Source organism: Folsomia candida, unplaced genomic scaffold (genome assembly GCF_002217175.1).
Source record: "Folsomia candida strain VU population unplaced genomic scaffold, ASM221717v1 Fcan01_Sc014, whole genome shotgun sequence".
Lineage (NCBI taxonomy): Eukaryota > Metazoa > Arthropoda > Collembola > Entomobryomorpha > Isotomidae > Folsomia > Folsomia candida.
Window position 1 is genome coordinate 1,119,055 of NW_019091206.1, and position 22,714 is coordinate 1,141,768.

The 22,714-nt window shown below is 39.9% G+C and overlaps 1 protein-coding gene across 1 annotated transcript; it reads right to left on the reverse strand.

Moving 5' to 3' along the window:
- Positions 1–570: 570 nt before the first annotated feature.
- On the reverse strand, positions 571–22,460 carry LOC118437573. The gene is made up of 5 exons (XM_035856717.1): positions 21,457–22,460; positions 7,620–8,626; positions 6,855–6,932; positions 6,689–6,784; positions 571–2,667 (listed from the first exon to the last, which is right to left on the reverse strand). Exons 2-5 carry the CDS (start codon positions 7,680–7,682, stop codon positions 2,026–2,028), a joined length of 879 nt encoding a protein of 292 aa, XP_035712610.1. The 5' UTR covers positions 7,683–8,626; positions 21,457–22,460; the 3' UTR covers positions 571–2,025.
- Positions 22,461–22,714: the final 254 nt, after the last annotated feature.

Sequence of the window (22,714 nt, forward strand, 5' to 3'; positions counted from 1 at the left end):
GATGTAATTTTTGCGCTGTTTTATAAATTTTACAAGTGGTGAAAGTCTAAATATTTGTTATTTTTTAGTAGATAATACTGCTACAAATACGGCTACAGTTTACCTAATTTTATTATTTCAACAGTAGTTTTTTGCACCATTTTCATTTCATCGTCGTGTTTTTGCTAAATATTTTTTAACTCCATCGTCGTATTAAGCATCACTCGGACTTGTATTTAGTAATAAAAAGCGATTTTTTGTATTATCCTGAACGTTTTTTATAGTAAATATTTATGTAGTTTTTTTCTCTAAAAGGCTACTTTTTCATCGGAACGGAGAACGTTACGATTTTTCGATGATGATGATGACAAAGATGACGCCACAACAAGTCGCTGCTCAAATTTGCAAATAATGTGGTACCAAAGTTGAGACCGAGTGGAAACATATTTTGCGGATTTGGGAACCATTTATTGAGAAAATGAGTATGGCAATTAATTCGCAAAAGAATGGGGAGCTTGATTAAATAGATAATTAGCAATTTAATGCAAGAATTTATTACAGATTGATTGCAAATTTTTATTTCATGGCTAATTTTATCTTGCCAAAAGAATGGGGATTTACGTAAGTTATGTTAATAATTTGCAATTTAATGCAAAAATTATCTATTGCAGATTGATTGCAAATTTTGAGTCTATGGCCAATTTTTTGCAACTTAATAATCCTAACCAAACTATTAACCTCGGTGACAACTTTGTTACCGCATTTTTGTATTTTTCCTGCTCGCGTCGTCATCATTATCTCCTCATCACTCTCTTCTTATTTAGGTACTTGATTTACCATTTTTCTTACAAACAGAATCAATAAACTAACAGGTTTTAACAGTAATTAATTAATTAATTGGGACGTTACAACAATAATTTACGCAAAGTATTCTGCTTAAAAAGGATGTACATATATTAACTTTATTGCAGTTTATGTATTTATTCTTTTGTTGTTATTGCTCATCATCGATTCATTTATCATGATAAAAACACGTTTTTTTAAGGAACTACCAATGACGATTCCCTTAACAAAAAGGGTCATTTTTACCATTATTAAATAGTTATTGGGTTTTTGTTGTCAAATATGGTTACAAATATGCCTTAAAAACTAATGGAAGATCTGGAAACAAGTCTGAAAGTTAATCAATGTGTTGTGGTAGTTGTGATGGGTCATCGATGGGGGGGAGGGGTAGGGGTAGGGGTAGGAAAATTTTTACCCCTCCCTGGGGACATTTCTGGACTCCTCAAATTAATCAAATTTTTCATTACGAGATCAATATTTCTCAGTAATAAAGCCGCCCCAGATCTAAACACAGTTGGTACTGCGGTTGGGGGTGGCTTGGGGCCTTTCCCTATCTGAGGCAGTAGTCGAAACCCGGACTCATGGGGATCTTCTGGTACAAGCTCTCCGGCCCCCCACCCGCCCGAGACGAGTACCCGCTCTGCGGCTGACTCTGGTAGTGCGGACTGCCGAACCCTGAACCCTGAAAGCTGTCCCGGCGCCCCACATCCTCCCCCGAGTCGGGGTAAAAGGGCGGGATTATGGGGGCGAATTGGGGGGGACACATGCCCCCACCCCCGTGCCCCCCACCCCCATGATTCACCACGAGTCTCGACGGGGACAACAAGTTCCGGCCGACTCCCAAGGATTCAGAGCCCCTCGGACCGCCGGGGTCCAGGGAGGAAAAGTCGCCGCGCAGTGGGGGCATGGGGGGAGGGCCCCGACCTCCCCCGTGCGGGGGCCCGTGCCACCCTGACGATGATAGGGGAGGAGGCGGCTCGTCCATCAAACACCGCCCGACCGGGAGATGGTTCATGTTATGCGGGGGAGGCGGCGGTGGGGGCTGTTTACTTCCCCTACGCATCAGGAAATAGGGGAACATCGGGGAGGAAGGGGACCCCGGACCGCAAGGGTCCTTCCCCATCGGACCCACCCCAGGATCCATAGGGGGCGGAGGGGACAGGATGGGACCCCCACCCGAACCGGGGCCAGGATCGACCAAGTTTAATTGATGGGACGGCGGACCCCGGGACTGTTTTCGATGTTGCTGAGTGACATTAGAAGCGTGATTGTGCTGGGAGTGGGGGAGGTGTTGCTGCTGCTGCAGGGAAGGGTCATCCCCAGGACCCCCTTTGGAATGATGATGTTTGGACGAGGAATGAGAATGTTTTGATGAGCGCTGCCCCTGCCCTTGGGGGCCCTGCTGCTGCTGCTGCCCCCCGGGTTCAGGTTGGACTGGAGGGAGGAGTTGTTATTTGTCGCCGAGGAGGTCGTAACGGGGGGCAAGTGGTGGGGGTCCTGCTGCGCGGAGGGGGGCGGTTGTGGCGCCTGCGTGGTCGTGGTAGGGGTCGGGGTGGACCAGGGGGCGCGGGCCGTAATGTTGAAGAACTGGGAGAACTCGTCCTGCCCTTTGGACAGCTGTTGGAGGTAGAGGAAGAGGATGCAGATGTAGATCAGGCCGCCGACGATGGTGAAGAGGAAGTAGTACAGCGTTTTGTAAATGTTCATCTCGAAGGGTTGCTCGTCCGTGGAGAGGTGCGGCACTTTCGGGGTCGGGGTCACTTTGAAGCCTTGGCGCAGGATGAAGAAACTGATTTCCGTGATGGCGAAACAGATCCCGCCCCATTTTATGGTGCGGGCACATTCCTGTAAAAAAATAGGGAGGCATGAGAATTTGCATATTACAAAATACAGTTGGTAGTACACGCCCTGGGAATGGAGGTCTCCCAGCGGGTGCGATACGATTTTGAGCAAATTAGTGGAATCGGTCATAAATTTTAGTTATATGAAATTTGCGAACAATACCATCTCCAAATTGGCACATTTTGCAGAGGTATTTGCATCCTAAGAGGAGAAAACGCACACTAAAGTCGAGAAATTTTGCACTTTCCAAATTTACTCTGTCCCTTCTCCTCTTCAGATGCATGCAAATATGTCTGCCAAACTTGCATATGTCAACCTATTTTGGCCAAATTAATTAGTGTCAATCGATCACAAATTTAAGTAGTATGAAATTTGCAAAATGCACGATTGGCACGTTTGGTAGAGGTATTTGCATCCGAAGAGGAAAAAACGCGACTTAAAGTCGACAGATTTTACACTTTCCAAATTTACTGCGCGTTTTCTCCTATTCGAGGGAAAATTGACCTTGTTTATGAATCCGGACACAGACTGATTAAAAATTGAATAAGCAAGGCATTATTTTTATAAAAATTATATGAATTTGTGCCCAAAAAATTTGTTAGTAGGCAAGCGTGCGAAGGTGATTGTTTTTGATCTAACTTTAGAATAAATCAAAATTATCTAACTTTATGTAAAAATTTAAACGGCGCTGCACAATACAAATTCAATCTTTCACAAAATAAACGAGGAGAAAAGCGTCTTAAAGATGACAAATTTTACACACTTTTCCAACTTTACTGCACGTTTTCTCCTCTTTGGATGCAAATATCTCTGCCAAACGAAGATCATACTTTCGCAAATTTAATCTTTTAATTAAAAATTTAATATTAATCAAATTTAATCTTAATTCGTTACGAAGGAAAGGGTTAAATTTTTAGTCGATTGACATTAATTTGCTCAAAATCGGATGCTCACCCGCTGCGAGACCTCCAAAATTGTCAGTCTGAGAGATGAACCACCCGAAACATTTGTTAATCATCCGCCCAGCCCAAAGTAGCATAATTAACAAAACTAAACTTGCGGCAAACTCGTGGAGGGAGAGTAATTAGTGCTCAACATGCATAATCACGCGAGGAGCCGGGGAGCACGATGAGCTTGTTAACATGTCCAATCCACGGATGTAGATCTACGTACGTGGATAGAACCACGGGAACCTAATTTTGGCCTAATTGCCCGGAATGGAAGCAATCACCTGCCGACTTACAAGTACGCAGAACATGCTCACCTAACCTAACCCCGAGTACACTTTCTCCCAGTGGCCGCGCAACCGTGTGGGGACATCTGGGGACAATGCCCCCAAGGTTTTTCCATGTCCCCATCATCTCCCCATCTTATATAAACCCCTCCTTCCCTCCATCCTACAATGTTAATGTCCCCACGGCTTCCGCGGCCACTACTTTCTCCGAAGTGAAAGTCATGTTATAATGTAGCCAACGTCACTTTGTCACGTCAAAAATGGCGTCTTTTCACATCATCTGCCCATGTTATATAAGCCCCGCCCTCTCCTATCCTACAATGTTAATGTCCCACATGTCCCCACAGCTTCCGCGGCCACTGAAAATTTGAGAGGACAAAAATTGACCAAAAAAACGACACAAAATGGAATCTTTTCCAAACTTCCAACAAATATTTAGTGCAAGATTTAGTATTTACAATGCTAACGTCCCCCAGATGCCCCCACAGCTTCCGCGGCCACTGTTTTCTCTCCCCGAAGTGAAAGTCATCTCACTCGTATGTAGCGAAGCGAACGTCACTTTGTCACACATCAAAAACGGGGTCGTGATCAGCATAATGTTCCAATTTGCATATATTGCATACACACGAAAGAGAGACCATTTTCTCCTCAAATGAACCTTATTTTGTCCCATTTTTCCTCCTTTATGAGGAACACACGGACATCCTGCTAAACCAACGCGAGTGGGGATTAGGTGGAAGAAGAAAAGAAACCTCTTTGTGGGATCAGCACGCAGAATAATATTTGAGAATTGGGCACGCTTGTTATGTTTCGAGCTGCCAGCTTATCTCTCTTTCTCCCCAAGGATAAGTATCCACTTCATGTTATTCTGGGTAAAATGGGTGAAAATGAGATCCCCATTCTCATAACATAACATAAGATAACTTGTTACGATCAAGTACATACTTGCTTTTTGGCAAGTAAGAATCCTCAAAAATGAGTATGTGTTTCGAGTGAAAGTATTTTAACGGCTTGCACGAAATAGCGGGGAGAAAGTGGGTTTTTTACGAGGATTTTGACCTGCAAGAAATGCAAGGCTCTAGAAACTACTTCCTGCTGCGAATACTTCACACACGGCGCGTGGCTAGATATTTCTTGCGCTTTCTTGCACCTCGCATTTCTTGGTTGGTTGTGGTAGTCATTTATTCACATGTTATTCCTTAATCAGTGCAATTTAATGACCTTGTGTGGCTTGCTTTACAATGAAAGAAATGAAAAGAAACCTGCATACAAGCCAAGAAATAGATGACTAATCTTAACTTTTTAAAAGAATCTTAACCTGCGAAACATATTGTTTATGGACGTTATTGAAGTACAAATGCGGAAAACAAATTATAAATAGGTCAATTTTCAGACTGATTACAGTTTCTTGCCCTTTCCGACACTTAGCATTTCTTTCAAGAAATAATCATAATAAGGTGTTTTTGACAAGCCATTTTGACCCGCGGGAAAGAAATGCAAGGCGCAAGAATCTACACGACGCCGCCATAATTTTGTACCGCGCGTGTTTCTTGCAGTTTCCGCATTACTCACGTTTGTTTCTTTACAGTGCAAGAAATCTGCAACCCGCATATTTCTTGCACCTCAAATTTCTTGCCTTTCTTAGTTTGAACCGTTCTTTCTGCTACGATGATCTGTAAGAAATGCAAGGCGCAAGAAACTGCGCGCCGCCGCTATAATTTGTACCCCGCGCGGCTAGATGGAGCGTATTTCTTGCGCTTTCTTGCAGTTTTATGCACCTCGTAATCTTTAGTTTCACGCTTTGCAGTGCAAGAAATACAGCAAACCACCAGTAAGATACGAAACACTGCTTGCATATTTTTTAGTGAACAACCCACTTTCTCCCGTGTTCTTGCATAAGAGTTCGCTAATACTCACTCAGTCATGTACGTGGCTGACTGACCTAATCAGCGGAGGAAGAAGAGATCAGCGTGCGTGGCTTGGATTGAGTCGTTGGTTGCCTGGAAAGTTGAGGGAAAGGTGCCAAGAGAGTGATTAGTTATTCATGAACACGAAATTGCGGCTGCCTGGCTGGCTGGGTCTCCTCCACTTTGGGGGCAACCAGCTCATAAATATTAACGCCTCGTCTAAGGATAAGAAGACGCCTCTCCACTAAAACATGGATGGACGGAGGCCCAATTACACCACAATCCTAGTCCTCGGCGTAATAAAAGAGGCGCAATTTGAGGATGGACTACTTGTATATTATTAAGCTCAAAGTTCTACTGGATTGAGCTGTGCAAATCCCAAGCTCTAATTTTTTACAGGGGATTGATGATGCTCACTTTGTAAAGGGGGGACAGCCGCTTATGGGGATCGTTTTGTCTGTCCGTCGGTCTGTGTATCAGTTTATCCGTCTGTCCGTGTGTTCGTGTCATTTTAATGGAAACGTTACCGAAAAATCAGCTTTAAGGGAGGGATAGCCGCTTATTGTGATCGTTTTGTCTGTCTGTGTCCATGTGTCAAATTGTCCGTCTGTCTATGTGTCTGTCCGTCCGTCCGTCCATGTCATTTTAAAGGAAATATTACTGCAAAATCAACGCCGTTAATAACCTTTTGACCTCCGACCAATCCCTGACCGTGAGGACGAGGTCAAAGGTCACAAATCATAAAATTTTCATGGCGTATGTTTTACATTTTGTTCTATGACGCCACTTTTTTATGTTCGTTGACACAGATTATTTGTTTTGTTTTTATCTACAAGGGGAGATTATTGGGTGGGATTTTTCACTCGAAATGTTGACCACCCACCTGTTCAATTCCCCTGAAAATGGCGCACCCCAGGAGAAAGTAGAGGATGGAGTAGACCATTCCCGGCATGAAAGAGATGAACGACGTTGCCTCCGCCTGCACAGAAGAAAATTAGGTCAAGAAGAAATCCTGATAATTCTGGAAATTAAATTCTGTTCGAACTTACGGGATCTTTGGAGGCGTGCATGGATGAAAAGAGCATCGGAAACGCGATAAACTTTAGCATGCACTCCAAACCGTTGTACTGCAAAGAGAAGGAGCACAAAATTTTTTAAAGTTTTCAGGGTGAAATTTTTTAAAGTTTTCAGGGTGAAAGTAATCAGTAGCTTAAAATAGCAGGAAAAGAAAGTGTTTTTTTGTAGGTAAATATTTTGACCTGCAAGAAATGCAAACGACGGCCCGCCGATGTATTTCATACGGCGCGTGGCTACACTTTCTTCCAGTTTCTTACTTTGCAGTGCAAGAAATGTAGCAAATTTGCACGTCACGAGATTGATGTTTTATCTTTTGTTTTAAACAAGCATAACGTACGAGAAATATCGCTTACAGGCATTATGGTTGTACAAATAAGAAATTCTAAAGAAGGTTTACAAGTCAATCTCCAGATGGATTATTTACATAAGGTACATTTGGACGCATATTTCTTGCACTTTCTTACATTTCTTGGACCTTGTATTTATTTTCTGTATCGCAAGTACAATACAACAAACCCGCAAGAAACGAAATATGAACAAACAACCACGTGCAAGAAATACGGACAGAAAAAACGGCGCAAGAAGCTACTTTCTGCCGCTAGAAATAATTCACACGCTAAATTTGTCATATTTCTTGCACCTCACATTTTTCGCTTTGCAAAACAACAAATGCGGCAGAAATTTACCCAAACATTCCCCAAAAATGTAACCAAATTCCCCCCAAAAAAAGTACTCACGATTTGCACACTCGCGACGAAGAAAGCCGCCCCCCTCAACGTGTTAAAGCAACAACACCCCATTTTTCTTCACGTGACGTCCTTCTTTCTCTGTCACACTTTACACTGACCTCGACGTCCTCCTATGGCAATAAAGTTCATCTCTCACTCACTCACTCACTGCCTGCTCCTCTCCGAGTTATACGTATCGTTTTCATTAAAAATGCACATCATTTCTTTTCATTTCTTTCACCGAGGAGCGACTTTTCTTCGAACCAACCGCATTCCATTCCCAGGTGGCTGCTCAGATGAGTTATGATTTCATTACGGATTTATTACCGGGGGAAAGTTTGCGTGTTAAAAAAGTTACTTAGGGATTCGCGACCGGGGCAAGTTTGACAATTTTTTTTGCGTGGGTTACGTTAACGTGGCGTCGGCAGGTGTGCTTTATTCCGGTAGTAAGTTATCATTGTCGTCGGTTATCTTCGTATTATTTGCCATTTTTTGAGGGAGAAAGTTTCCAAGTTTTTGAGGCAGAATTTAGACGATAAGTTTTTTTTTGTGCGAGCACTTTAAAAAATTGTCAACTTTTTTTGCTTTTTTCTTTATTTGTCACCACATTTGTTTGACGACGCCTACACACATTTTTGATGGATGGATGGATTCCGTTGTTGTCGAAAAGTAAAAGTGATGCAGGTGAAAGTATCGAGAAATATTATTGCTGAGGAGAAAGTCGTGTTTAGGAAAAAGAATTTTGTTTTTGAAAGAATTGAGAATTTGGTAAAAATTTCGATGTGTTGTAGGATAAGGAGTGTGAATGCTTGTTTTTGTTTTTTAACTAATTGGTAATTATTACTTAATTATGTAGCAGTTTAACGGAAGCACATTGTTGCATTGCATTGACTGTGTGAATTAATTAATTAATAATTAACTAGTTAATCTTTTAAAGTTTTTTTCATCTGCACGGTCAGTCTTCTTGTCTATTCTGGATTATAATAGTTCCATTGTTAATTTTGCAGAGGACAAGCCTAGAATAAAAGAAAATGATTAAATCTTTTAGTAATTTTGATTTTGCAAATATTTTTTTATGATGAATTTTTGAACCAAAAATTTTGTACAAATTGATATATTAGCAGGACAATAAATTTATCATAATCCAAGACAATTTTGCAAAAATTATGTGGTACTAACGGTTAATCTTCGACATACGTCGTTAGCATTAATTTCTCTTCGAAAATTAAAATTTGGCATTAAATCGATACATACATTTTGAACAAGTCAAAGATCAATAAATTTATCCAGGGTTGTATAAATCTTTCCTAATTTTGACAGGGTTAGATAAGCATTTTGTTAGAATAATGAATTTTGTGTATCAAAATTTGGCAGCAAATCGACATATTGACAGGACAATAAATTTATCAAATCCAAGACAATTTGACAATCCAAGTCAAATTTTGCTATTTTTTATTGAGAAAATATTTTGTTGAAATGAATTTAGGAAACAAAAATCGAAATTTGTACTAAATTGATACATTGGACCAGCCAATAAATTTACTAAAAAATAATTATAATTCCAACCAATTTGCCAAGCTTTACTTTTATCTAACAAATATTTTATTAGAATGATTTTTTTTTAATTAAAATTTGGCATTAAATCGATACATTTAAAAAAGACACAAAGACCAATAAATTTATCCAGGGTTGTATAAATCTTTGCTAATTTTGACAGGGTTAGATAAGGATTTAGCATGTCGGAGTGAATTTTGGTATCAATCGATCAATCGATATTTATTTATCCGTGTCAAAGTTGTTGGGTTATTTACACTGACAGAGCTTAACCACTTTCTCACTTTTAAGAGAGAGAGGTCGTCCACTTTCTCCACAACTTTCCCTTTGTACCTCGCCCCAGGAGCAATATGCACATGGAAGCCGCAGAGGTGGGCAAAATGCATGCATACTTTGGAAAAATAGAGCGTTTTGAGCTCCGTTTTTCCCAGGGTTTGGATTTCTAGGGCTGGATCATCAACAAAAAAAGACGAAAATCTAACAAAATTCTTACGAAAATACGTGTTTAAATACTGGTTTATAGGAAATTGACATATTTTATCGCTGGAAAAATGCTATATTTTAAAATAATGCATTTTTACACTGGTAAAATGTGGATTTCTTCGCACAACACGTGTTTTCGTAACGCAGTAGTTTTGCTAAAATGCGGGTTTATGGAGAAATTAAATTTTTGTGGGTGTGGAAATGCTGTACTTAAAAAAAATTGTCAAAAAGTTTACTTTGACCACGAAAAAAAGTGAATTTCTGAGCAAAACACGTCTTTTTTTGTGTAATTATTGCTTTCTCCATATCGGACATTTATTTGCATCCGAATATGAGAAAACGTATCGTAAATTTGGGAAGTGAAAATTTCCAGAAGTGGGCAAAATACTTGGAAATCCAACCAAACCCGGGTTTGGATTTCGGGGGCTGTTACACGAAATACGAAAATCAGATACAAGAAGAAAGTAAATCTTACAAAAAAAACACTATTCATAAAAAAAAATAACATTTTTTTCGGTGTCAAAATTCTGCATTAAAAAAAAAATTGTGAACTAAATGTATTTTAATTGTAATTTCTTTACAAAACCTGTATTTTCGACTGAATGTTACCTTTGTCATGCAGATTTTCATCTTTTTGTGGGTGTAACACCCCCAGAAAGCTAAACCCTGGGAAGAACGTAACTCAAAATACTTCATTTTCACAAAGTAATTTACCCACCTCTGCATTCTAACGCATGCAACCAACTTTTTTCACGACTATATTCACTCACATAACTTTCCATTAGTGTAATAACATGCGGAGCAATGTCGTCGTCCGCTAGGGGAGAAAAAAAGTTTATAATTTTTACCCTGTTTTTCCCATCTTTTTTAAATAAAAGAGAAAAGAAAGTCGGGAAGACTTGGACCATTTCAGTTATCGTCATCTTCTTCCCCGGCGCCTATGTAGTTGGGTAGTCAGTGGCCGCGGAAGCCGCGGGGGACATTGGGGGACAATAACTTTATAGATAGGAGATTGAATAATATGGACAGATGATGGAGACATCGAACAACCGTGGGGACATTGTCCTTCCGTCCGTCCCCTCGCTTCCGCGGCTACTGTTCGTTAATATCAACTTCACAAGGAGACAAACAGTGGACGCGGAAGCCGTGGGGAACATCGGGGGACATTAACATTGCCGCATAGGGGATGGAGGGGTTTATTTATATAACATGGGGAAATAATGGGGACATCGTGGGGACATTGCCCCTCCGTGTCCCCACACCCTTCCGCGGCCACTGGTTCTTGTTGGGTAGTGTTATTTGGCAATTGGGTTGCTTATTTCGTAGACAAAGTTTTCTTTTGACTTTCTCCAACGGACCGTTTAATCCATTCGTGTCGGAGGTTTACTCATCTCAACTTTCTCCAACTAGTAAAAATAATAATAAAGCTACGCAGCTTTTTTACGGAATATTTTTCCACGGATATTTATTTTCTCAAGAGAAAAGAGAGAAGAGAAATGATTGATTTTTGGGATGCTGTGCATATTTTTAGGGTAGAAAAATTTTGGGCTTGTTTTGTTTTAACGTAGAACTTGATGACTCTATCGTCGTAAAAATCAGCGTATTCTTAATCATTTCTCGGTTCTGGAAATTTATTTTAAATTTCTGACTGACAAATTAGTAGAGCAGGGAGTTTCGAATGTTTTGAAAATGTACACTCCAGATTTTGACCCTTTTTGAAAGAGGAGATCTCAAGTTTAAGAAGCCTTCAGAAAAATTGGAACTTGTCAAAACTGGCATGAAAAACTCACCGCCATTCCATTAATCAACTCACTGACTACAAATTTGTCGTCCAGAATTTTAAAATAAATTCCCAGAAGAGAGAAATGATTAAAAATGTGCTGATTTTGATGATGAGTCATCAAGTCCCACGTGAATACAATATTACATACAATATTTTTATGAGGATTAAAGTGAGTGAAATATTGTAATGTTGATAAGTTTTCTGGTTGGGAACATTTTTCCACAAATTTTTATGTTCCCAAGATAATAAAAAACATGATTGATTTTGCATTCTGTTGATATTTTTGCCCAAAAATGTCTTGTCCTTGTATCGTTAAATAGAGCCATGTATGCCCTATTTTTTCTCGGAATGAGTGAAATATCGCAACGTTAATGATGTTCATACAGACACAGAGAGCTTGAGACTGCAACAATTCGCAGTCAGTCTTGTTGGCTTTCTTTCTGGCAGTTTCCCAACGGACAAGAGGAATTGGTCTGCATTGTGTTCTCGCTGACTTGGTGGGGCTGGGATTGGGAGGAGACTCGCAATAAAATAAAAATCAGAGAAAGCCACAAAAAAATAAAATGTTTTTCTTCCTCTTCTCTCCCTCCGCCTGCACCACTGCAAAGGCAGAGAAAAAGAAAGCAGAGGAGCCTGTCTTCTTCTTCTATCTCTGGCTATCTCTGTGTACAAGTCAGTGGCCGCGGAAATGTGGGGACAGAGGGGCAATGTTCTCACGGAAATTTTGGCGTGTGGATATGCAATGAATTTTCTGTACTCGAAAATGACATAACTATGAGTTGGCCTTAAATGCCGCGGAAAAGTGGGGACAGAGGGGCAATTTTCCCCCGGTAATTTTGCTTTTAGGACATGTAATGCATTTGTTAATGCCGATGAGTTGCAAATGAGAAGTTTGCCTAAAATGCGGTATAAGTGGTCACTAACTTTTGCAAACTTGAAATTTTTAGCATTTTTGGACTTTCAGATAAGTTTAGGATGTTAACATCGTACTAGTTTCAAAGAAATACAAAATTATAAATTGATCATTTATGGGCTAGCTTATCTAAAACTCATTTACGCTGACTTCTGACTCGTTAACCGCTCCAGGCTAACTAACAGTTTCGTTTTAGAATAGAAAGGTTAAAATGTGTATATTTATTTTGAGTTTATACGATCGCACCTCAAATTTATCTGGGAGTCCAAAAATTGTTAATCCTAAATCCTAAATCCTTAATCCTTAAAAATTAAAAGTCCTTAATTCAAACGTCCTTAATCCAAGATTGTTACCTTTGAGATTACTCTTTTATCCTGCCCAGCACTGGATTTTTATCGAAAAAATTTATCGGCGTAAAAATCCTCAAGGAAAGCTTCTCAAAGCGACTCTCGACTTGTCCCCACCGTCCAAACTATCTTCCGCGGCGCCTGGTGTAAGTATTACGTAATATTTACGTGCCACTGTAAAGCCGTGGATCTCAGAAAGTGGTCAATAACTCATCACTGACAGAAGAAGAAGAAGGAGAAAGCCGGGAAAAATACGTACAGCACCGCCGGAATTTCTCGCGTTGTAGTAAATAATTCAGGTGGAACGTCTCTGAGCCTTCTCCCCGCGATGATAACGGACTGTCAGGAGGAATAAAATTGCGCGTCAAGTCATCATCGGATCTGCGCGATCGATATTTATTGGCTCAATGGTGCCGCTAAATTATTTATTTTATTATTATTACGTGCCCCGCAAGTGATATGAGTGTGTGGTCACAAAATGGCGCTCCGGTAACGATTTGTATGTAAGTACCGGTAAAAAAATGATTGTTGGTCGTATTAAAATTTATTATGGATAGAATTAAAGTAGTAGAAATGAGTGGTAGGAGGGGTTGAAATGATTCAGGTGAAAGTGACCATTTGCCATAAATAACGGGGAGAAAATGGTTTTTTGCGGATATTTTGACCTGCAGGAAATTCAAGGCGCCAGAAATGACGCCCCACGGATAAATGTTACGGCGCGTGCCTAGATGGCGCTTATTTTTTGCACGTTCTTGCAGTTTCCTACAATTTTTTGCAATTTCTTGCATTTCATATTTCTTGCCTTTTTTGCTTTGCAATGTAAGAAATGTTGCAAACCTGCAAGAAAGCGGATTTTTGCAGATATTTTGACCTGCTTGAAATGCAAAAAATTATGCCCCGTCGCTAAACTCCATTCGCCGATTGGCGAGATAGTCAATATGCATTTCTCCCATTTTCTCCCAGTTTCTTGCACCCTGCATTTCTTGCTTTCCAACCCAAGACATGTAACAAACCCGCAAGAAACGAAACACTTTACATTTTGCGGGTGAAAGTGGCCAAAACTTTTCCCCCATTTAATTGGACCGGGTGAAAGTTAAGTGAAAACGAGTGGTTTTACATGAATACCAACTTTTTTATGGTTCCTTTCCTCACCAAAGAAAGAAAAGTGGACCAGGAAATAATGATGGGAGTGAAAGCATGCAAAAATTAGAGGTATTTTTCTCTTCACTCCTTCCAAAAAAAACGGGTAGAACGAGCACACACACACCTTCTTTCTGTCTCCGGAAAAAATGTCACCTTTCTCTTTCTCGTGTGAGTATGTAGCCCTGGCGGAAATGTAATGACACCTTCGTCGTCGGCGTCTTCGTCAGTGGCCGCGGAAGCCGTGAGGGGACATCTGGGGACATTAACATTGTAGGATTTGGGGAGTGAAGGGTTTACACTCAAAATACGGTAGTAATGAATCATTACCATGCGGAATGACTATGTGGCTCTACCACGTCGGTTACGATTTGTCGTAGAAATGGTAACAATAAGTTCAGGGAAATTCAAATTCATTACCACATATTAAGGAAGTGAATACCATTATGTATTAAATTTGAATTTCCCTGAACTTATTATTACCATTTCTACGACAATGTGGTAGAGCCACATAGTCATTCCGCATGGTAATGATTCATTACTACCGTATTTTGAGTGTACATAACATGGCGAGATGATGCGGACATCGAATAACTCTGGGGAACATTGTCCCCCGATGTTCCCACACCCTTCCGCAGTCCCTGGTCGTCGTCGTGTGTGACGGGGATTTATGACATTGATCTCCTCCTTTGGAGAGAGTGAAAGCATTAGAAGGAAACAGTTCTAATCCCTTCCTCCTCGTTCTCCCAATTTCTCATGCCACTGAACAAATACCAAATCAATGTCACGTCTCCTCGCCGCTCCTCCTGTGTCAAAGAGTCGACTTGATTTACGTCAAGTGATGGGTGATGTCACGTCGGCGTGACATGGCCAAATATGACGGGGACAGTGGCCGCGGAAAGGTGTGGGGACAGAGGGGCAACGGAACCCCTAGAGTTATTTGATATCGCATACCTGTTCACTTTCATTCATTCGACTGATTATGATAGTATTGAATGAAAATGACTGAAGGATTCCTTCATTTCAGATGAATGACTGTGAATGACAGGATTTTTAACTCCTTCATTTTTCACCATATGTTTAGTACATGGGGCGAAGTAAGAAATGAAGGTAGATGAAGTGAAATTAAATGAATAATCCGATGGAGTGAAATGAAATGAATAATCCGATGGAGTGAAATGAAATGAATAGTCCGATGAAGTGAAATGAATTTGAATGAAAATGACTGAATGTGAATGAAAATCTTCAGTCAGAAATCGGAATGACTGACTTTTGAATGAAAACTAAATTTTTTGAATAGGTATGATCATCCGTCCATCCCCCATCCTGCAAAGTTAACGTCCCCACATGTCCCCACACACCTTCCGCGGCCCCTGGACAGAGATACGTATCTAAATACAAACATGGATGGCAGCTAGACGATTTATTTTGGCTCGTCGTACTTTCTCCCTAGAACAAATTGGATTGTTGCTGAATGAAATCAATATCGGAGATTGTTGACAAGAAGGAAAATAAGGACACGATTTGGGATTTGAGATAAAGTGGAATGGCAACAAGGAAAAGGAACTGGAAATTCAGGAAAAAAGAACTGTTGGATTATTTGCGAATTATAAAGTGGAAGTGTGTCTAGTCTGAAAAAAAAATTGGGATCGTTTCATGCACGGTATGCGTGACTGGGCCCAATCGGGATAAAAATTAGATGAGATGGAGAAGAAGATGGGGACGTGTTTCGGGTGAAAGTAAATACTTGCAAGAAATAGCGGAGAGAAAGTGGTTTCTTGCAGGTGAATATTTAGATCTGCAAGAAATGAAAGGTGCAAGAAACTACTTAGCGTCCCTGTACCTCGTACGGTGCATGTTTTTCGCACTTTCTCCTAGTTTTCTGCACCTTGTACTACTCGCTTTGCGGTGCAAAATAATGTAGCAAACCCGCAAGAAACGAAATAGTGGGTGAAAGTAGTCCCTGCTGACCCCGTGTTTCGGGTGAAAGTAACCGCTTGCAAGAAATAAAGAGGAGAAAGTGGTTTCTTGCAGGTAAATATTTTGACCTGCAAGAAACGACACGGCGCCTCTATAAATATTTCATACGACGCCTGGCGCATATTTCTTGCACTTTCTCCCAGTTTCTCCCATGCACCTGGCATTTTATGCTTTACTTTCTTCCCAGTGCAAGAAATGTGGCAAACCCGCCAGCACCGAAACCCTGGATGGCAAAGCGAAGTTGGAGGTGAGTTGGCCCAGTTTAGGTCAACGGAATGGTCATCCATTCAACTTTCTCTCTTTGTTCTCGCGGACTGAGCACTTTTGGAGAAGAAGAAAGTGGTGGAGGCATTAAGAGGACAATTCTGGACCCGCATCTCTCCCACCAGCCAGCCCACCCCGTCGGCATCGTCGTCCTCAGCGGAGTGATGATCCTTTGGCGGAGGGAGGGCGGCGAGGTGAGAGTGGAGCCCGTAAGTATTTCCTGAATCAATAGTGGACTAATCCCTCCGCTGGGAAAGTAAGTGCACAACTTTCTCCAATGTCACTTCGCCTTTCACTCCACTAACCACACCACCAAAGGAACCAACCAACCTAACCGCCGTTATACAATCGCTCCAGGAGTACACTGTTAAAAATGTGGTAGAGTCAGATGTACTGGTATGGATTTGGTAATAAGTTTTCTACCGGAATGGTAGTGGTAAATTTTAGATTGCCACTGCCTTACTAAACGGTAATGCCCATTATTGCCAGCACAGCTATACTCTGATCCGATCTCTAACGATTTTTCTACGGGTGTTAGACCGTTATTGGTAGAGTAGCATACTGGTACTGATTTGGTAATAACTTTCTACCCGATTGGTAGTAATTGATTTCTCCGTGGTAAATTTTCCATTTCAAAAACCTTACCTAATGGTACACACTAAATAATTTTGTGATAGGATTGCTACCGGCGGAGGTACTATGAAATTCTACCGTGTGGTTGGTAGCACTATGGTAATAATGACACTAAGGGTAAGTAATTGCTTCCAGTGTCGGTAATATTTTCGTTCCCAGAACATTGACATTAGGGACTGAGGAGTATTTAGCCTCTGCATATACATAAAATATTACCAAAGCGGTAAAATCGCGTGGTAACAATCTTATCATAATTTAGATTATAACGCTAGACTACCAGTGCCGGTAGAGTCACATACCTTAATAATACCATAATCAGTAACGATTTAACACCAAATTTTCTAAGAGTGCCCCAACCTCCTACTTGATGACTTATGAAACTATTTCGAATTGAGATAAGGGGCAGGAGTCAGAATAAAATAATTTATTAAGCTTCCCATCTTCTTGAGAAAGTGGTGCATAATAATTCCTTATCTCCTCTTTTGGCGAGAAGAGACGGGAAAAATGTGAATGTCTGATGGTTTGTGGGTCTGGGGAGTAATTTACTACGATGTGGGTTTGACTGTCGTGTCGTGTCAGTCGAAGAAGTCGTCGTATTCGTGTGTGATCATATTCCAGAGTGGAGAAAGTAAAGTAGTATGTGGCGTTTTATTTAAATATATAAGTCCGTCGGTTGTGTAACGCGTCAGTTGTATTTTATTTTTATCCGGCTTTAGGGCATGTCCCAATTTGTGGGGGACTCAATGCTACCGGTGAAAGTAACCACTTGCAAGAAATAACGAGGAGAAAGTGTTTTCTTGCAGCAAAATATTTTGACTTTCAAGAAATGCAAGGTGCAAAAAACTACGCCACGCCACAATTAGTTAGTAAGACACGTGGCTAGGCGGCGCAAATTTCTGGCACTTTCTCCCAGTTTCTTGCACATGAATTTCTTGCGTTTATTTTTTACAGTGGAAGAAATGTATGCACCAAACCTGCAAGAAATAAATCACAAATAAGAAATAACGGCAAGAAAGTGGTTTCTTGCAGCTGTTTTGACGTACAAGGCGCAAGAAACTACGTCCCGCCGCTATACTTAATACAGTGTTTCGCTAAATGGCGGACAGATATTTCTGACACTTTCTCGGAGTTTCTTGCACCTTGCATTTCTCGCGTTTCTTTGAGTGCAGTGTAAAAAATAAGGGCAAGAAAGTGGTTTCTTGCAGGTAAATATTTTGACTTGCAAATGAAATGCACGGTACAAGAAACTACGTCCCGCCGCTGTAAATACTTCATACGGCGCGTGGCTAGATGACGCATATTTCTTGCACTTTCTCCCAGTTTCGTGCACCCAGCATTTCTTGCCTTTCTTGCTTTACACTACAAGAAATGTATGTAGCAAGAAACGAAAGACTGATCGTATTCCAGTCTTCAGAGGGTTGGAGAAAGTAAAGTGGTCTGTGGCGTTTTATTCAAATAAGTCGGTCGGTTGTGTAGCTCGTAGTATATATTTTATTTTTGTCCGTTTTTAGGCCACGTCTAAATTCGTGTACGGTTTAGTAGATAACCTGAATGCATACTAATTCGGGTGGAGCGTGGCGTAACGTATGTTTTTTTGATGGAGCGACAAGGTCATGAAAATGAGGATGTTCTGCTTCGTGACTCAGATGAGATGAGATGAGATGTGCGATGGATGGAGATCAGGATTCTTCAAGGAAACCGTCAGGATCTATACGTTCGCGAGGTCTGCTTCGGTTGGGTAAGCACACGCTAAATAATGTGGGGACAAATTGGGGAGATTTGTTTTACGGTGGGAATAATATCTTAGCGGGCAGGGAATTCAAATTTGTTGCAATAAATGGTACTAGAAACTACTGAAATTTTGGGATAATTATGTATCATACAGTGAAGTTTATTCAGTTGTTAGATTATTTATGATCAGGAAGCGGATAGGTGTTCATTTTCAACTTTTTCATTTGATTCTGACCAACGGTCAAACATTTTGGGTGTGTTTCATAACTCGCATAGACCACAAAAATTTCAAGAAATTTTTTCATATTGTCACATATTTCTAGGTTTTCAGACATAAATATTTCCGCTATTACATAATTGAAAAATGCGTACATCTTTTACATATATTTCGTAAATATTTTTACAATACGAGACGAATTTTTTTTCTCAGAGAAATGTTTAAAAATAAAAATTTTCTCAAAATTCTTATCTTTATAGTTTTCGCATGTATTTCGTAAAGTTTTTTGAGTTTTTTTTTGTAAAATGCGAATTTTGTCAATATATTTTGACGATTTTTTTTTGCTCAAGGAAATTGAATCAGACAAAATCCAGAGAAATTTCATATATTAAAGAATAAAAATTTTGTGAAAATTCTTATTTTCCGTACGTATTTCGTAAACATTTTGATCCTTTTAAATAAACACTAAATCCACATTTCTGCAAACTATCGTCAATATATATCCGCCCTCTGCTTATTACGAATGTGTATTTGCGACGACTTTTTCCTGGCTAAGGGAGAGAGAGGCGGAGAGGGAGGCCATCAATAGTGGTTCGATGTGTGTGGTGGTGGGTTAGATAGGTGAGCGTCGTGGAACTGGTCCAAAGGGGGACATGAAGGAATGATTGGAATTTCTTGGGCAGAATGCTAAACCTGACCTCGCTCGCCTCCTTCCCACCACGTCGCAGAAAGGAAACAATTTCATCTCTGCACCTTCGCCCCGCCCGAACCATTCCTCCCGATGACGATAATAATTGATTATTGAGGAGATAATAGTTCCCAGAAGAAATATCTATATACATTGATTGCACTAATTCCGATAAAAAGATGCTCATTTGTTGGCAATAAATTGGCACGTGTTTCTGTAATTCGCAACACTTGTATCGCGATTCGCAACGTTAATTATTGAGCAGAGAAGTAAATTGATATCGAGGTTTTACTTACTTTCACTCTTAGAAATTCAGTATTACAATAATTCTAAGCGGTATTTATGTATATATACCTTAACCAAAGCGGTATTAAGCAGTAATACCGTGTAGTAATAGCTCGGTATTAAAGTTTAACATGTCGGTAGCAAATCTTAACGTACCGGTATAACTTTAATATTTATTTACCAGGCGGTAACTACTTTAATTAATACCTTGAAATCAATACCTATACCAGATTTTTAACAGTGGAAAGATGCATCTAGCAATTTGTTGCCAATAAATTTGCACGTATTTAAATCGCAAAACTTATAACGTGACGTGAAAACCTTAATTATTACGCAGTAAATAAAGCAATATCAAGCTTTAAAAGATGCTCATCCTGCTATTTGTTGGCTGGCAAAAATAAATTGGCACGTATCTAATTCGCAAAATTTACACAGTGACGTGCAAAGTATTACAAATACCTAGATAGATATGCTACAGTCGTATTTCATTCTTACCGAGTAGGTAAAAGGATCTCATTGTGCCACAGGAAATATAATATTTCCTTGGTAAATATGTACCCCCGGCCGACAATATTTTACTGAAAGTGTGTAAATAAACACATTTTCTCGATTTTCGAGAGGAAATCAAAGTGGAGAAAGTACCACCTTATTTTTTTGCTTACACCTCCCCGAAAAAAAATCCTAATTGATACTCCACACAAAAACATGTATGTGTAATAAAATGCCACACTTTCTCTTTCCCGATCTCTCAATTTTATTTATTCTTGGCTCGATAATAATTGAATTTGGAGAAAGTTGTTACATTCATTCGCCACTTTTTGATGCATTCTCCTCCTCGTCGTCATAGATAAGGCTGCTGGGAGAAAGTGGGAGAAGATAAGTGCGCTCTGTGGATAATGTTGGAGTTGGTGAATAATAAGAGAGTGGTGAAAGCAGGGCTGAGTGAGATAAGGGAGATGGCCAAATGCGTCTGGAGTTGACAGTAACAGGCACTTGGGACCTTTAGCCTGCATCCATCCAGCACTTTCTCAATCTCTGACAACCCACCAACCAACTTTCTCCACAAACACAAACTTTTCAAACGACGACGGTGAGCAAGTGAGGAAGTATTTACTATTAGTTAGTTGAAAGCAGGCTCAATTATTAGGCGGATTGGAATATGAGGCGTATATTTCCACATTTTCAAAACTTTGTAAGCTTGTAAGCAGCTCAGCTCAGAGTCGGGAAATGATTCAATTAAAGGAAATACTTAAGTATGCAAAATGTTGATTAATGAGGAGAAAGTGGACCTTGTAATTCGATAATTTTGTAGACCTTGTAATTTTACAAGTAGGGAAGAGAAAGTGTGAGGGGAAAGTGGACCTTGTAATTTCATAATTTTGATTTTGTTTGTGGCAGTTAAAGCCAGGAAATTGGCTGGCTTACTAATTTACCTTGTAATTCCTTGTAATTTGATAAGCGTGGAGAAAGCGGAACTTGTAATTTCATAATTTTGATTTGTTAAAGTCCGGAAATTAGCTGGTTTACTAATTTACCTTGTAATTCCTTGTAATTTGATAAGTGTGAGGAGAAAGTCAACCTTGTAATTTCATAATTTTATGGCAGTGAAAGCCCCGGAATTTGCTGGATTATCATTTTTACCTTGTAATTTCATAAATATGGAGAAAGTGTTAGGAGAAAGTGGACCTCGTAATTTCATAACTAAGGAGAAAGTCGACCTCCTAATTTTATACTTTTATGGCAATGAAAGACCCGAAATTTGCCAATTTACCTCATAATTTCATAACTATCCCGAATTTAGTGAAAGTGGGAAAATTGTCTCGCTTACCATTTTATTATGCTGCTCGTCAAACCTTCTTCTTATTAAATATGACACGTTTCTTCATGTCCCAAACCGATGTTCAACATTACACAAATCCGTATTATTAAATACTGTATTATTTGTACCAAGAATTAATTAGTTACTTATTATTTGATGGCATTATTATTGAGCACCTTTCACTTGCGAGTTCTGAAGTCCTCCATTATTAGAATTCGAAGCTAAATACGTACAAAATTCGTCGTCACAACCTGTTTATTTATTGATCAATTTCACTCTGTTCCTCTCACCAGTTATTTCGTAACACGGGTAAATTTAAACGTAATTAATTAATTGAGCTGCTGTATTTAATACAATTATTTCTTTATTTATTAATTAAATAGCACCGAGTATGGAAGCATATGAGTTGAAACTTGGTTAGTTATTAGTGAGTTAACAATACCTTGAAGAAAATCGTCTGTTACCACTTTCTTTTTTAAGGAATATGGACAGGAGAATTTAGAATTTATGTAAATATTTAAGAATTATTATTGTTCAGAAATTTAATAAGAAAACGTGTCTGTCTGTAAGGATAAATAAATAAATGCGGAAAGAGAGAGAGAGAGAGAGAGAGAGAGACTTATCTTAAGCAAGGAAATAAATGGAATTGAAGTAAGTATTTTGTTACTGGAAGAACTGGAGTGCAACTTGAGCTGAGAGAAAGTGGGGAGAAAGTGGGGCGACTGCCTGCCGGAGCTGTAAATGCCACTTTTGAATTTGTGCAAGGCTCAAACACACACACACGCGAGGGTACGCAACCAGTTTGTGAACGGGGTAAATCTAAATTATTTAATTCCCCTGGGGGGAATTAAACACCCTTAATTAAATTAATTGGGAGAAAGTGAACCCGTTTTTTTTACAAGACGCACCTTTTTTAATGCACCCTCCTTTCTCCAAACTTTTGCCTATTTATCCCTCCACGACTTGCCAGAGATGAGGAAAAGAGAGAGCGAACGAGCCGAGTTTGGCAGCCACACTGCTAACATTGCACTTTCTCCGCTTTCTCCACGTCCAGTCGACGACCAGGACGAGAGGAGCAGGACCAAGGGAACGGCTAGGCAACCTCTCCTCAAACCGAGCGAGCCAACAAAGCCCAGCAGGTTTCATTCATTTCTTCTTTGACTACTTTCTCCATGTAGAAAGGAGAAAGTACATGCATACGTATGTAGGTAAAGGTTGGTATGATGGACGGATTTTTTTGTCAGGGGAAAAAAATTAGCAAAAACGT

Coding starts and splice junctions, on each gene's coding strand:
- LOC118437573 (XM_035856717.1), bottom strand. CDS start 7,682: ATGGGGTGTTGTTGCTTTAACACGTTGAGGGGGGCGGCTTTCTTCGTC. Junction 6,933..7,619: donor TCGTCGCGAGTGTGCAAATC/GTGAGTACTTTT, acceptor TTCTCTTTGCAG/TACAACGGTTTGGAGTGCAT. Junction 6,785..6,854: donor TGCACGCCTCCAAAGATCCC/GTAAGTTCGAAC, acceptor TCTTCTGTGCAG/GCGGAGGCAACGTCGTTCAT.